Below are 16,442 nucleotides of genomic sequence, written 5' to 3' on the forward strand. Positions count from 1 at the left end.
GCAGGAGAGCTGGGGGTCTGGGTAGGTGCGCCACGCTGGAGGAGAGAAGTGGGGGAGGTGTGGGCCGGGACAGGGGATGTGGGCTGGTTTAGAGTGGCTAATTGATTATAAATTGCAGGGGAAAGACCTTCTTGGAGGAAATCATATGTATGGGATAATGGGGAATGGATTTTAGAAAACGGAAACATGTGCTCATCAAAAACAACATGTCTACACACAATGATTTTGTGAGAAGATAAGTCATAACATTTATAGCCACGATGGTTAGAGGGGTAGCCCAAAAAAACACAAGGAGTAGAACGGGCTTGAAGTTTGTGTATGGTGGTAGAGGGAACTAGAGGATAACATAAACACCCAAAAACCCGGAGATGATCATATGAGGGGTCCCGTTGATAGAGAATTTTGTGAGGAGTGAGATACCCAAGGCCCTTGTTAGGAAGAATGTTAAGAAGATATGTTGCTACTTGTAAAGCATGATGCCAAAAAGAGGGGGGGATGGATGCATGAGCAAGGAGAGTACGAACAATGTTGTTAAGAGTGCGAATTTTGCGTTCGGCTTTTCCATTTTGGGAAGATGAATAAGGACATGAGAAACGAAAAAGCAAACCATGTTTTTCACAAAAGGCCCGTAATGGTGCATTATCAAATTCCCTCCCATTGTCACATTGTAGTGTTTTAATATCTCGTTCAAATTGAGTGTGAACAAAGGACTGAAAAGCGAGGAAAGTGGAATAGACCTGAGATTTTTTAGCTAAGGGAAAAGTCCACACAAATTTGGTGTAATCATCCAATAAAACGAGATAATATCGATGACCCAATGAACTCAAAACAGGTGAAGTCCAAATATCAGCATGAATTATATCGAATGGCATAACAGTGCATGAAGTAGAAGCAACAAAAGGTAACTTAACAAGTTTTCCAAGAGGACAAGAATAACAAAAATTAGAGCTACGAGTTTGATTACAAGCAATCATTTTATTATTTCTAAGTGTAGCTAAAATAGGAGCTCCTGGATGACCCAAACGCTCATGCCAAGTAGAAGTGGCCAAGGCAGCAAAATCGGAAGAAGGTGAAGCAATGGTGGTGGAAAGAGGATAAAGAGCCCCTCGACTCTCACATCTCATGAGTCGTCTCCCCGTTTGTAAGTCCTTCACAGAAAACCCAAAAGGATCAAATTCCACAGACACAGAGTTATCAGTGGTAAATTTGCGAACTGAAACTAAATTTTTAACAAGTTGGGGAGCATGAAGAACATTTTTGAGGGTTAATGAGGCAAGGGGGGAAGGTAAATGAGTGTCTCCATAACCATGAACAGGAATAGAATTACCATTACCAACAATTATACCACGAGAATTGCTCAAATTAAAATAGGGAGAGAGAGTACCTTGAGTGGAGGTCATGTGGGAAGTAGCTCCAGTGTCCATGTACCAATTTGGGTCAGGAGGAGTAAGCCCAAGAGTGTACATAGCTGATTCAATGTCAGTGGGCTGAGAAACATGAGCTGGAGGTCCCTGGGCAGCCACAAAGGCCTGCTGAGCGTGTGATTGGGGCGGCCTGGAGCCCAGTACACCTGCTGGTCCAGCAGGATGTGAAGAAGACATTGATCTGGGCCAGGAATATGTAGGATAAGGGGAAGGAGGCATGGCCCAACCTCCTGGGCCCCAACCCCATGGCCACGCAAGAGGAGCAGTAGGTGGCCTCACCCCAGCAGCATCTCCGTATGAACCACGACCACCACCACCTGTGCCGGAGGTCCGGTGGCCACCACCGCCGGAAGACCGACCACCGCGACCACTCTGCCGGCCACCACCATGGCCGGAATTTTTATTTCGGCCATTATTTTGCCGTTTTTGCCCATTATTACGTCCATTTTGAGAGGTTGGCCGAAAACTATTATTTTCCGGCGGCCCATCTTCAGAATCACGAACTACCAAGGCAGTTCCGGCGGACGTTTTCTTGGCGAGACCCGCCTCTTCAAGAGTAAGCATCGAACGGGCTTGGTAAAAAGGTGGAAGAGGGTCACTTTGGCGGATTAGAGTAGCAACTTGGTTGTATGCCTCCGAGAGACCGGAAACCATTTGAAGAACAATCCGATTGTTGGATACCGGGGCTCCCACGTTCTTAAGTTGATCCGACAATGTCTTGAGATGTTGACAATAAGCGGAGGCATTAGGAAAGTCCTCCATATGTGTAGCAGAAAACTCTTGTTCAAGAGTAACGGCCCGAGAATGTTTATTGTCTTGAAAAATATCTCGTAACCGATCCCATGCCGCCATAGCCGTGGAATCGGGCTCAATTATGGTGTGTAAAAGATCGTCGGAAATAGTGGCATATATCCACTGAAGAACTGTAGCATCTAGAGTAGACCACAACTCTTTTTCTTCATCCGTGGAGGGAACCTGCTCTTTCCCTTTTTCCGGCGGAATAATATGGTGGATAACTTTGTGGGAGCGGGCATGAATTTTAAATAATTCTGCCCATGTTGAATATTGAACGTTTTCCATAGTTAGAGTAACGGTGATGTGATTTCTGATATTGGAAACCATAAGAGCAGGGTGGAAAGCAGATTTGCCGGCAGACATGGCGGCGGCAATAAGGCGGCCAAGGTGGCAGCGCCGAGATACAAGAGGGGCAGCGGAAGATAGATGAGAGAAGAGAAAGGAGAAAAGAAGATGGCCCCTAGAAAGAATCTGATACCATGTAAAACTTTCCTTAACTTTGTTATTCACATCACCAGTAGATATACATGCTTAGGCTATCAATATGGAAACAAATAACCACTATGCTAATTACAAGCGATTAACCTAATTACAAGGGATTACATCCTTGATTTATGTACATGTACATCTTAGAATATTATTAGGGAATAATATTCTATCATTAACCAATGTAAATTCAATAATAAAAGAGTTGGCAATCCTTAAAATCACTCGATCAATGTCCGCTTGCTTATTGCTACATCAAGCTTGCCTTTGTAAAGGAGTAGTCAATTATTAAACATAATTAATAATTAACAAGAAGTCACTTTATTTTTGTTATTTCCCTACCTTTCCATGTGCGAATAAAATATAGTAATAGTATGAGATTATAAGTGAGTAGGAAGATTGTTAATTTATGAGGTGAAAACAATGAAAATAGTTGGAGGCACTACAAAAGATGGAAATTCATGTGGGGGCAGGCAACAATATAGTAACTATGAGCAAGGTAGGTCAGTAGCTGTTTGCATTTTGTCTTTATGAACAAATTGAAGCTTATAATATGAGAGAGAATGAAAGGGACATAATCACATATCACATATGGTAGCATGCTAGATAAGTTAGGCATGAATTATTGAGGCAAACTATGATTGGTGATTTTGACGTGATAGTGAGAAGAGGCCTTATTTAATGGCCTAGACCATGTGAGAAACAGGATTTACCCAAACTCTGGTGAGAATATTGGGAGTTTTAATGAGAGTTTTGAGGGAGTCTTATAATAAGACTGATCACTATATTTGAGTAAAGTTTTGGAATGAGTTTTGAGTTGAGTTTTGATATTTAAGACTCTTCTCAAGACTCTTGCCATACAAAGTATATATTTTTTGGCCAGTAAGAAAATGTCATGTGTGTTCTTTTTTTCTTATGCACTGAGTTTAAAGAGAGTTTGAGGAATAAAGTATAAAATCGAAATAAGTTTGAAGTGAGTATGTAGAAGTAAAAATTAGTGAAAAAGTTGATGTAGTACAGTATGAAGTTTGGAGTTGAGTTTGAAGGATAAACTCATCCTCAGTTTCTCCAGTTCTCTCCTCCAATTCTACCACTTCCTACGTCTTTAAAAGGAGGCAGCAAAGAGTATTTTTATTTGTGAGATATAAGATATTATTTTGTTCCATCTTTTTGAAAATCGAGAAAGTACTATAATATCAAATTGTGTCCGCTATCAAAAAAATATATACATGTTAGATTCATAATTTTACGTATATGGGATAATATGTTATAATTTCCATTTTATGAGTAATAAGTTGGAAGTAGGGTTCTCTACTTCTCTCTTTTGTTTGTTTCTTAGTTTCTTCTTAAGATCTTACACATAATCTTTTTAGTCAGGAATATTGATGTTCAAAGAAGCGTCTAAGTAAACATAAAAAACAAAATGGTGAAATTAAAAAAAAACAAAAGAAGTATTACAATTTACACAGAGTTCAAGTTTAACAATGAGCGCTTTAATTATATCTTTCCTAATGAAACGATTCTATGATATAATCGCTTGCACATTAGACTTTGATAGAGACAAGCATAAAATTATATGTAAACATACCACGCTTTTTAATGAAGTATATCATATTTTTTTGGTATAGAAAAGTCACAAGGGAGAATATAATATGATCTAGGTCTTGTAAAGTCGTAATGGATATAACTTTTAAGATTTTAACCAACTATGTTAATTAACATCTACCATATATCATATATCTGGACCAAAAATATACAATAAATTCATATATGTATATCTGTATTAAGAATTTCGAGATCTTATGTACCTGGCGCAACCTTTACACTTTTTTTTTTAGGTGAAAGATGAATGCTACATTGCTACCTTTACACTTTATTAGTGCACAAAATCTTCTATCCACGAATTGTGTATGCAGTACTAAAAGTCTTGCAGATTCACTAAATACTTCATATAGATGGGCTAATCCTTCATAGGCCCCTCAAGTAACTCCCGCTTTTACAAGGTCAGTAAGTGGGCCTCCTGGCCCTTATAAATTAAAATTGAGAACCTAGTTGGCTAATTGCTAACATCCCTGATCACTTACGAAATTGGGCACATCGTATGTTACTATGTGACTATGTGAGTATGTTCCAAAAAAAGTTGCAAATAGTTACATAAAGCAAATCTATACAAATATATTAGAAGGTATACGTGACAATGTATACACGTCATGTGTCACGTCTGTTACTCCATTAGAATTGTTCAATTTGTACATAAGTCATGTCAATTAACAAAAGTAAAATTAGCTTGCAACAAAATTTGAACCCGTGACCTCTTGATATCTTATCTGACACAATTACCATCTCAACCAACTTTTAATCATGTTTTAAGTGTCTACAATATTATATTTGTACCTTTATTTTAAATGTTGAGTTTTCCTTAATATATTTTGATGGAAATGGAAAAAAATGCATAATCAAGTTCGGAAAATAGTACCAACCCAGAGTAACGCCCGGGACCAAATACTAGTTTTTTAAGTAAAATGAAGATCATGTGCAAGTAGTGAAGAATGATGACATGAAATATGAAAGGATTAATTTTCTTTTTCCCTCAAAAAAATAAAGAAACATTTTCCCCTTTTGACTTAATTATTATTTCCCCTTCAATTCTTTATTTTCTTTTTTGCTCTTTCCATTGCGCTTATTCCAAAATTCAAAATGATATTATTTAAGTGGCTGCAAATATCCAAAAGTTGTGGCCATAACATAATCTAAAGAACCTGTAATATGTTAATCATATTTTCTTTAACCCGTTTTTCTAACTTAGGAATTAGGATACATTGGTTCAACAAGATACCCTTCACTAGAAGAATCTTCTATGCCGGTGGGGGTTTGTTTGTGTAAATTATCCCTATAAATAAGTAGATTGAAATTTACTAGATAAAATGATAGATGATGTTACGTTTTATTAGGAAGGATCAAATCATGAAAAACAAATCTACAAGCGCTCTTTAGATAAGTACTACCCAACTTCAACCTTTGAACGTATTGAGTTTTTTTTTATATATCCCTTAATTTCTTTACCCAATATTATTCGAAATTAATTAAACCAACCATCTAAAATTGGCTGAGTAGTTGCTGACCGTGCGATTAGAAAAGCAAAAAAAAGTAATAGGGTGACCAAATAGAAGACTAAGATCATTACTTGCGGGCCAATCATACTTAGAAAACGTATGAGCAACTGCACTTAAACAATATCATGATCATCATCCCTTAAAAATCGGCAAAAAAAGATAACAAATCTAAACAAGAAAAAGATAAAATCACTAAGTATAAGTAAGAGTACAAATATAGAATTACATCAACAACAAACCAAAAAAAAACAAGTATAGAAGAAAGAGATCGCTTTTTAAAGTCATCATCTCAGCTTTATCCTCAAACCTTCACCGAACAAGGTTTGACAAATACCTCCATCATTCATTCATTTCTCTTCTCTTTTTCTAATCTTTTTGCTGCTTTGTTCATCTGTAATTATCTTTTTAAGGTTTGATGATTCTTAAATTTTGGAACTTTATATAAATTATGTTTCTTTAAAGTCTCTTAATTTTGTTTTCTTTGTTGGGTGTAACTGTAATCATGTTTGATCAGTATAATTAGACATAACTGCTGTAATCTGCTTGCTCTTTACTTTAGATATGAAAGTTTTGTAATTTCTTTTTTGGGTCAATTTTGGAGATTTATTCTATGTATCTATTTATACAGATGAAATTTTGGGTTTTTCTGGATTAATTCATGGGATTGATTTTAAGGCTTTCTGTTGAGGAATTAGAGATTAAAGAGAATTAGGTTTAGTTTTGGTTATTTTTCATCGATTACTGCTTAGTGGGTATGCTTGAGTAGAGTTCTTGTTAACTAGTTTTATGGTTTTCTGGTAAGGAATTGATTAGTGGATTCTTGTTAACTAGTATGCATTCGGTTGGATGTGGCTTAAAGATTGTAGTTGGTTGGTTAGTGGATACTTTTTGTGCGGAAAATGATTGTGGTACTTCTTTCCAAATTGGGAAATTTTTAGTGAGAAAGTCTTGAATCTTTAGAGATGCATGACATTGAGAAGGTCAAAAGTATGCGGCTTTTCCGCGTTTATGGCGCCGTGTAGTAGATGATCTGACATATATTTTAGCATCAAATGGTTTAGAATCAGTATAGATGTGAAGTTTTGATTTTTGAAGATGGATGGAATTGTTGATAAGATAGATATGAAGTTTCGAAAACGATACAAACTGTTTTGTTTTGTCAAGCCTTCCATTTCCTTTGGTTTTCTTTTTCAAAAGAAATTCCAATAGTTGTGCTCTATATCAGTATCCTGTTTGATGACCAAAGGGTGCATATGCTTCACTAGAACTTTTTCTTGATAGAACTTATCAGAATGTCTATGTATGACTTATTGAAACTTATTTAAGCTTATATTTTGGGATATTTGTTTTTTAAGGTGAAGAGAAATAGAGAATGCACCCTAATTAGTTTCCGATTGGCAAGCTCTTTCTCGTATCCTGTCATGTCAATATCGAGATTACAACTAGTTTGGTTGTGAGGAAGTGTCATCATAGCCTCATAGGCTGTCCCAGCTTATATGGCAGTTTAAATGTAATTGAATCCTGAACCTAGATAAATTTTTGCCGCACTGGATCGTATCTGTCTATTGTATATATTGGAGCACATATCTGATATCATATGTGAGATGGATGTTAGTGTGTTATATGAGACATTGGTGCATTTCATCAATTTGAGTAACTGATTTATCTCTTCTGCTGTAGCCATATCCACGTTGTAGGTGCCATTGTTCTTTCTTGCAGCGTCGTAATTTAATTTACTCTTGTTGTCATGCTATTTTTCTTATTGAAGTTTTTGGAATTTGGATACCTGATATGCCAAATGCATCAGGTTTTTCGTGTTTCCTGGTTCTCTACCTGTTTTATAGTCATTTCAAAAAAGTTTTGCATCTTTGTTCATTTTCCTATAGGGGAGAAGTTGGAAGACATAAGGCTTAGTAATGTATCGAAATGCAATGTGGCTGATTCTTTTGGCATAAAGAGTTAAAGACTAACAATGTGTTTGGATAAGGATAGTCGGATGGAAGGGAAAGGAAAGGGAGGGATTCATCTTGCCTTGTTTGAATATAAGAGAAGCGAAGGGAAATAAGATTAGGAAAATGAAGCTTACTCTTCTGGTTGCTTCCTTTCCTTCACTTTCTCCTTCCTTCTCTTCTCTACCTTTTCTTCCAGGATTGCTATCCGAACAAAGTGTAATAGATTTTAACCTAACATATTTATGCACTCTGTATGGACCATTACTAGCTATTCTTTTACATTGTACTTGGTCTGTGTGGACCACTATTAGCTATTATTTCATTTAAATTTATACATTGTGTGGAAATTTGAAACTTTCGGTCCATCTTTTCAGGGAAAATGGCAAAGAGTTCCTTCAAGCAAGAGCATGATCTTGGTAGGATGATATGATTTCGATTCTGTGATTTACTTTTCAATCAATCTTTGATACTGTTTAAATGATGGTTCTGAAATTTTAATCCTCTTCCTGATTATATTCAGAAAAAAGACGTGCAGAGGCTGCGAGGATCAGAGAAAAATACCCAGACAGAATACCGGTAAGAGATTTTTGCATCTTCTGGAGGCTGGTGCTGTCTATAGGTTGTTTGATCAATCTTTTTAATTACTTTCTTTTCTCTATCATGCTCTATGATGGGCGATTGATGATTGAAATAAGATTTGAGACACAAACTGATGAGAGAATTTAATTGATTTTGGCATCACTTTGTTTTAAGTGGCTTATGGTGAGCAACTATCTGTGTGGTCTACTTGCTGTGAAGAAAATATGTAGTTTCCATTATTTGTTTTCTTTTACATAGTGGAGCTCTCCAAACCTATTTTGGTGCGAGTCAGCTTCCAGGGACGTTTCACAACAGTGAGTTTGGATGGCAATGTTTGAGTGGAAGTATGGGTAAGGAAAAAGTGGGAAGGGAGAAGTAGGCTTGTGTTTTCCCTCCAATTCTTTCCAACACCAGAAGGATTTGGTTTATTGAAAGGGAAAAGAAATTGGATTCCTTCATAGCTCTTATTTTCTCTAATCCATCCCATTCCGTTACATTACCATATATGCAAAATGGATCTATCACTCTCTGCCTCCTTTCTTTCTCCATCCAAACACATTGCAAGTCTTTCTTATGCATCTTCTGTAAATACAACTTACATCTTATCTTCCTCATTTAATGATTTTCTTGTCGTATTTTGTTGTTGTGTATTGAAGGTCATTGTGGAGAAAGCAGAGAGAAGTGATATTCCGAACATAGACAAGAAAAAGTAAGATATTTGTATGCTTTTATAGTATAAAAAATTTATTACTTTTCAACTCCTTGTTTTGGTTCTTCTGGTTCGTTGTTTTACTATTTTTCTCTTATAAGCTTGTGATGGTTGTCACTGGTGGAGAGTTGATGGTGAAAAATGATTTTTTCATTGCACAACTTTTATTCTGTTTCGTTTTGGCTTTAAAGCAATTACATTTGCTGTTAGAATAGTTATATGCATGAACTACTTGATTACCACCTTCATTAATGGAATTTTCTCAACAACACCACCTATATTCTTGAGTGGAATTCTATTACCATGGGTATTTTGGCATGACCGCATGATACACTTTTTTTTTACAGAACTTTCAACAATCTGTTACTATTACCACTGTTTATTTCCTGCTTCTAATCGAGCCATCAAAGTCTTAGGCCTTTGAAGTTTTAGTACTTCACTCACTATCAATAAAGTTTCTCTTTTGTGTACTGGCAACTTATTGAAGAAACATTTGTATGATTTATACAAAAATCAGGGAAGGTTATCTGAGTTGGCAAAACAAAAAAGGAAAAAAAATAAACTTCTGGTACACAAAACAGCAACACAGTCGTGGTTGTTTGCTTTGCTTGCTTCCTTATGTTCAATATGCTAACTGGCTAAGTCATAGCTGTTAGCTCTTTTAATTTGTAGAACACTGTCCTGGCAATGTCCAATTTTCTTGACCCAAGAGTTCGCTCAGCTGTTTCCCCCCCGACCTTGTCGATTTTTAGGCCTGATGCTGCTTAAACAATGCCATTAATGATTAATGAGGCCTGAGAACGACGGGCTCTCCATGCAGATGAATTAATATATATGATTTAGGATTGTCTCTAGCATACAATCTCTATTCAGCCTGCAACTTCCCAGAACCTGGGATTGCTAAGACACTTCCAAAGAGGGAACTTAGACGTAAGGTTAATTGGTGAATATTGTCTTTGATGACATCTATTGTCCCTCCTTTACTATTATTTGCTTGAAGCTCTTCATTGATTAGTGTGTCTAGGTTTCTCCTTTTCCTATTAAGGGGTACTGGTCTCTGAAACAGTACTTTTGTAAAGGCTGTCCTCAAAATCCATGTTTCAGTCTTTGCAACAACGGAGTAGAGAAGGCTTAGCATTCATTTGAAGGATAGTAGTACCCCTGGCTGTTCATCAATGGTTGAAAAGTGCAATTGTGGGCAGCAATCTTGATGAGTTTCTGTATATATCATGATAAAACTCTAGAGTCCTGAGATCGTTGAGATCCCTTGAGAAAACTTGGCATAGAAATTGGTCCTTGAATTTAAGTAGTGGCATAGTGCCCTAATTAGTCTAGGTGTTTATGTTCTGTTTGTAAGCAATAATAAATGATACAATTGATTATGAAATTCCCTAAGCTTGCATAGAAATTGGTCCTTGAATTTAGGTAGTGGCCTAGTGCCCTAAGCCCCTATATAATCTAGGTGTTTATGGTCTGTTTGTAAGCAATAATAAATGGCACAATTGATTATGAAATTCAGCCTAATTTTGTAAGAAAACATGTCAATATTCATGGTAGTGAAACTCCACCTCAAACGTGTGGTTTTCTTCATAATTCTTTCATTCTCACTGAATACCACCTTTCTAAGTGGTTATGGATTGTTGTGAAATATAATGAAGAAAATAGATGTTTTGAGGGTGGCCAAGTATTACTGTGACTTTGACATGAGACTTACCTTGCTTCATTACCATTTTCATCACTTATTGCCGTTTATCAAATGGGCTGTTTGAGCTGTTTAACTTTATCAAGCTAATATCTTCAGCCAAGGAATTGTATTTTTTGGAGCCTTTTTTTGGGTGGTTGAGTTATTGCTCCTTTAGTTGTATATGACCTGATTTGAGGAAAGACTGAGTTTGTTAAACCTTTCTATCGAAGTACTTTTTATGATTTTCAGTCTTAATGGACATAAATGGTTCACAATATTGCAGATACCTAGTACCAGCTGACTTGACTGTTGGACAGTTTGTTTACGTAATCCGCAAAAGGATCAAGCTGAGTGCAGAGAAAGCAATCTTCATCTTTGTGGATAATGTTCTTCCTCCTACTGGTAATTTTTCTGCTTCCACCCCTGCACATTTGACAATAATACCATTGTAACTTTAAATGCTAAATTCATGTGAATTGGGTTCCATAGGAGCAATCATGTCTGCTATATACGAGGAGAAGAAAGATGAAGACGGGTTCCTTTATGTTACTTACAGCGGTGAGAACACATTCGGGTATCTTGCTGTGGAGTAGTATGAATCACTTGATGGATTCTTACGGAGTTGAAGATTGGAATAATAGTTCTTTGAGTTTCATGGTTATTTGTAATTTGCCATTTATGCGTTCAAGAATGGAGTAAACTGTGTAAATACTGTAAATAATTTCATCCTATGATGTTTAATGGTGATTTACTGGTTTTAAGATTTCTTAAGGATCACGAGCTCTGTGCTTATTGCTAATCATTTATTGGTGCAAGCTCCTATTCTAGTCCTAGGGTGTAATTTGAAAGCCTAGAGTTCACAAAATAAAGTGTACTCTTCTTATTTGCTTTCTCCTTATTTGCTTTCTTCTTATTTGTTCAGCCTTCAAAATAAAAGCTTGTTTAGCAATATCTCTATTCTAAAAATATAATGCCTCTTTTTTTAAAAAATTTTTTTTACTCACTTCTATGTACCTATTGCATTTTTTTTATTTGTGTGCAAAAATAAATGTCTCAATTGAAAAAGAGAAGTAGTATTTGTAACGGATGTAAATAAATAAATATTGTATGTTAAACTTTTTCTTATATATTAACGAGAATTTACATAAATGCCCCAATTTGAAAATAGAGCAATTTATTGGGATGATGGGAGTTTATCTTTAGTGATTGTCAATGAATAATACACCTAAAAGATTGATGGTTTTCCGAAGGCAACATGTAATCGAACTAAGATATTTTATTGAGGAAAGATTCTCCTATTGAAGTTTTGTTTTTTATTCACTAATTTTAGAAAAAAAGTTTAAATAATTCGAGAAAGTTGTTTTAAGTTCTTATAGGTTAAAATAAATTTTAACAAGTCAAGTTTAAAGCCTTATAATATATTAACTAAGGTTACTCAAGTTGAATTCACAATTATATTAAGTGATAATAAGTTCAAATAAGAATAAATGAATTTCTACAAGTTTAAATTTACTGGTGAATAAAAGTATTAGATAAAAAAAACATTTAAAGAGAATAAATACTAACTAAAATTCAATTTTCCACCGGCACCAAGATGACAGGTTGGTATGATTTTTGCGTATTTCGCACCACGCTCTTCCTAGTTGGAGTAGGTGTGGTGTGAATTTGGTGGGTAGTGGATGTGTTTGAAAGTCAAAATTCACATATTGCATATTCACATCCCTCATGGGTAGTGGGTAGGTAGTGGATTTATTAGCTTACCCGCTCTAAATCCACCAGTCTTGCACAGCATCCATCTGCGCCAAATCCACCTGATGTTGCTACACATTCACTTGTTCGACGTTCAGATCTAAAATATAAATTATTATTTCCCTAAGCCCAACTATAATATACTATTAAAGCGTAGCGACTAAACAAAATGGAGGAAGTACATTACAATATTATATAAGATATTTATTTTATAGTCTTGACAGTAATCAACAAAAAGAGTCGTTCATCATATTCTATTACTTTACTCTCATTTGAAAGTAAATGGGAAAAGAAACTCCAATATGGACTTATTATAACACTTCATACAAATTTCTTTTTGATAATGTGACTTGTTTGAATCTAAACTCTCATACTTTTTTCGTCTTGTTTAGGGGTATTTTGGGGCAATGCAAAGGGTGGGAAGCACAAGCGCTGCATTATAAGTTGTGCCGCACTCCTTCGGGAGGTTTTCGACGAAAATATGATCGGGCCCAGAAGAGACCTAATACGGTCGAAATTGAAGGATATAATTCACGCTTTTGGACGTCCCCAGGGTCCGTGCACCAATTTATGTGGGACGCCTCGTGGGCACATGGGACGATAGAACGGACGTAAGAACACCTTTTACGACAGTTTCGGAGCCATTTCGTGGTTGCACCACAAAATCATAAATGGGTCATTTAGGGGCATTATGGGGCAATGCAGAGGGTGCGAAGCATTCGGTATGGATTATAAGTTGTGTCAGCCCATAGGAAAGTTTTCGGCGAAAAATATGACCAGGCTCAGAGTAGCCCTAAAACAGTCGAAATTGAAGGCTATAAGTCACGCTTTTGGACGTCCATGAGATCCGTGCACCGAATTCCATAAGATGACTCGTGGGGACATGGGAGGGTATATTAAGGACCGCCATGACTTTGGACGGGCATAAGAATGTCATTACGACCGTTTCGGGGAAATTTTGCGGCTGCACCATTAAATCATCAATGAGTCGTTTGGTGCCATTCTGGAGCAATACAGATGGAGGAAGCACCCTGGATGCATCATAAGACGTGCCGCACCCCATAGGAAGGTTTTTGGCGAATAATTTGACCGGATCCGAAGGAACCCTAAAACGGTCGAAATTGAAGGTTATAAGTCACGCTTTTGGACGTCATCAGGGTTCGTGCACCGAATTCATAAGATGACTCGCGGGGACATGGGATGGTATATTAAGAGCCAGCACGGCTTGGAAGGGAATAAGAACTTCTTAACGACCGTTTCGGCGTCATTTCGTGGTTGCACCACAAAATCATTAATGAGGCTTATTTATGTGGCATTCATTTGGCAATGTAAATGTTGCGAAGCACCGTGGATGCATTATAAGACGTGTCGCAACACATAGGAAGGTTTCCGGTGAAAAATTTGACCGAGCCCAAAAGAGTCCTAAAACGGTCGAAATTGAAGGCTACATAAGTCACGCTTTTGGACGCCCCCAGGGTCCGTGCACCGAATTCTGGCCGGGGGATGCCTCGTGAGGACATGAAACGATATATTAAGGACCCCCAGGGCTTTGATCGGACATAAGAACAACTTTTACGACCGTATCGAGGCTATTCCGTGGCTGCACCACAAAATTATAAATGGGTGGTTTAGTGGCATTCTGGGGCAATGCAAAGGGTGAAAAGCACCAATGATGCATTATAAGTCGTGCCGCACCACATAGAAAGGTTTTCAGCGAAAAATAAGACAGGGCCCGGAGGAGCCCTTAAACGATCGAAATTGCACCATAAAATCATAAATGGGTGGTTTAGGGGAATTCTGTGATAATGCAGAGGGTGCGAAGCATTCAGGATGCATTATAAGTACTTGTACCGCACCCTATAGGAAAGTGTTCGGCGAAAAATATGACCGAACCCAGAGGAGCCTTAAACAGTCGAAATTAAAGGCTATAAGTCACGCTTTTAGCTAGACATCCATTGGGTTCGTGCAACGAATTCCTTAAGATGACTTGTGGGAACATGGGAGGATATATTAAGGACTGCCATGGCTTTGGATGGTCATAAGAACGTCTTTACGACCGTTTCAGGGCCATTCCGTGGCTGCACTACAAAATCATCAATGAGTCGTTTGGTGGCATTCTAGGGCAATGTAGATGGTGCGAAGCACCCTAGATGCATTATAAGACTTCCGCATCCCATAAAAAGGCTTTCGGCAAAAAATTTGACCGTCCCCGAAGGAACCCTAAAACGGTCGAAATTGAAGGCTATAAGTCACGCTTTTGGACGTCCCTGGGATCCGTGCACCGAATTCCGTAAGATGACTCGTGGGGACATGGGAGGGTATATTAAGTACCTCCATGGCTTTGGACGGGTATTAGATCTTCTTTACGACCGTTTCGGGGCCATTCCGTGGCTGCACCACAAAATCATCAATGAGTCGTTTGGTGGCATTTAGGGGGCAGTGAAGATGGTGCAAAGCACCCTGGATTCATTATAAAACGTGTTGCACCCCATAGGAAGGTTTTCGGAGAAAAATTTGTCCGAGCCCGAAGGAATCCTAAAACGGCCGAAATTGAAGGCTATAAGTCACGCTTTTGGACGTCTCCGGGGTCCGTGCACCGAATTCCGTAAGATGACTTGTGGGGACATAGGAAGGTATATTAAGAGCCTCCACGACTTTGGACAGGCATAAGAACGTCTTTACGACTGTTTCGGGATCATTTTGTGGCTGCACCACAAAATCATCAATGAGTCGTTTGGTGGCATTCTGGGGCAATGCAGATGGTGCGAAGCACCGTGGATGCATTGTTAGTCGTGTCACACCTCATAGGAAGGTTTTCGGCGAAAAATTTGATCGGTCCCGAATAAGCCCTAAAATGGTCGAAATTGAAGGCTATAAGTCACGCTTTTGGACGCCCCGGGGACCGTGCACCGAATTCCGTAGGATGGCTCGTGGGAACATGAAATAATATATTAAGGATTCCTAGGGCTTTGATCGGGCATAAGAACGACTTTTACGATCGTTTCGGGACCATTACGTGGCTGCACCGCAAAATCATAAATGGGTTGTTTAGTGGCATTCTAGGGCATTTCAAAGGGGGTGAAGCACCCAGTATGCATTATAAGTCATGTCGTACCATATAGAAAGGTTTTCAGCGAAAAATAAGACCGGGCCCGGAGGAGCCCTTAAATGGTCGAAATTGAAGGCTATATAAGTCACGCTTTTGGACGTCTCCGAGGTCCGTGCACCGAATTCTGTAAGATGCCTCGTGGATACATGAGAGGTTATATTAAGGACCCACAGGGATTTAATCGGACATAAGAATGCCTTTATGACCGTTTCGGGGCATTCTATGACTGCACCACAAAATCTTAAATGGGTGGTTTAGACTGTATTGATAAGTGGATGGAGAGAAATTTCAAGAAAATTTCACCCTCAAGAATCTACAGGCGCTAAAATCGAAGCCATTGACCTCTAAGTGAGGATGTGAGATCCATCCACCTACACTAAAAATTTGATGATAACCCCTCCAAGTCATTTTTGCTTGGTTATTTTTTTTGGGTTGGTAAGGAGATGTAGGTATATAGCATATGGCAACTTTGTTCAAGTCAATCGTCGTAGACAGGCTTATTGGAAGAGGATGAAAAAGGATATTGGAAAGTCTCCCAAGGTGCCACTAGTAATTTTTGATCATGTAACTTTAAAATAGTAAGATACTAGTCTTATATGCACGCAACTCTAAAAAACCGTAGTTTAGCATACAACTTGGCGCCATCCTACATATACTGCCGGTGCCCTAACTTCTCCTTTTGTACCAAAAAAAAAAAAAAAATCCTACATATACTGCCTAAATTAATAATATCCGCTTTAGGTGGTACGCTAGCAAAAGTTCTACAGTGTTTAATAGAAGCAATTCTTCGATCTTATCTCCATTGTGGACGTAACGTGGCCTACTGCCCCTTAACATAAAGT

The 16,442-nt window shown here is 37.8% G+C and overlaps 1 protein-coding gene across 2 annotated transcripts; it reads left to right on the plus strand.

Annotated features, from left to right (window-relative positions):
• Nucleotides 1-5,946: 5,946 nt before the first annotated feature.
• On the plus strand, nt 5,947-11,625 carry LOC104907824 (autophagy-related protein 8f). Of its 2 annotated transcripts, none has more exons than XM_010696820.4 (6): nt 5,947-6,228; nt 8,145-8,186; nt 8,291-8,346; nt 9,006-9,058; nt 11,026-11,144; nt 11,232-11,625. In XM_010696820.4, exons 2-6 carry the CDS (start codon nt 8,150-8,152, stop codon nt 11,333-11,335), a joined length of 369 nt encoding a protein of 122 aa, XP_010695122.1. In that variant the 5' UTR covers nt 5,947-6,228; nt 8,145-8,149; the 3' UTR covers nt 11,336-11,625. The 2 variants fall into 2 exon arrangements, with proteins under 2 accessions (XP_010695122.1, XP_010695120.1); XM_010696818.4 differs by having other exon boundaries at nt 5,950-6,139.
• The last annotated feature ends 4,817 nt before the right edge of the window (nt 11,626-16,442 follow it).

Source organism: Beta vulgaris, chromosome 5 (assembly GCF_026745355.1).
Source record: "Beta vulgaris subsp. vulgaris cultivar EL10 chromosome 5, EL10.2, whole genome shotgun sequence".
In the NCBI taxonomy this organism is placed as follows: domain Eukaryota; kingdom Viridiplantae; phylum Streptophyta; class Magnoliopsida; order Caryophyllales; family Amaranthaceae; genus Beta; species Beta vulgaris.

What these genes read in the sequence shown, in the direction of transcription:
- LOC104907824 (XM_010696820.4), top strand. Translation starts at nt 8,150, where the DNA reads ATGGCAAAGAGTTCCTTCAAGCAAGAGCATGATCTTG. An exon ending in AATACCCAGACAGAATACCG is followed by an intron (nt 8,347 to 9,005) that starts GTAAGAGATTTT and finishes TGTGTATTGAAG; the next exon opens with GTCATTGTGGAGAAAGCAGA. An exon ending in TAATGTTCTTCCTCCTACTG is followed by an intron (nt 11,145 to 11,231) that starts GTAATTTTTCTG and finishes TGGGTTCCATAG; the next exon opens with GAGCAATCATGTCTGCTATA.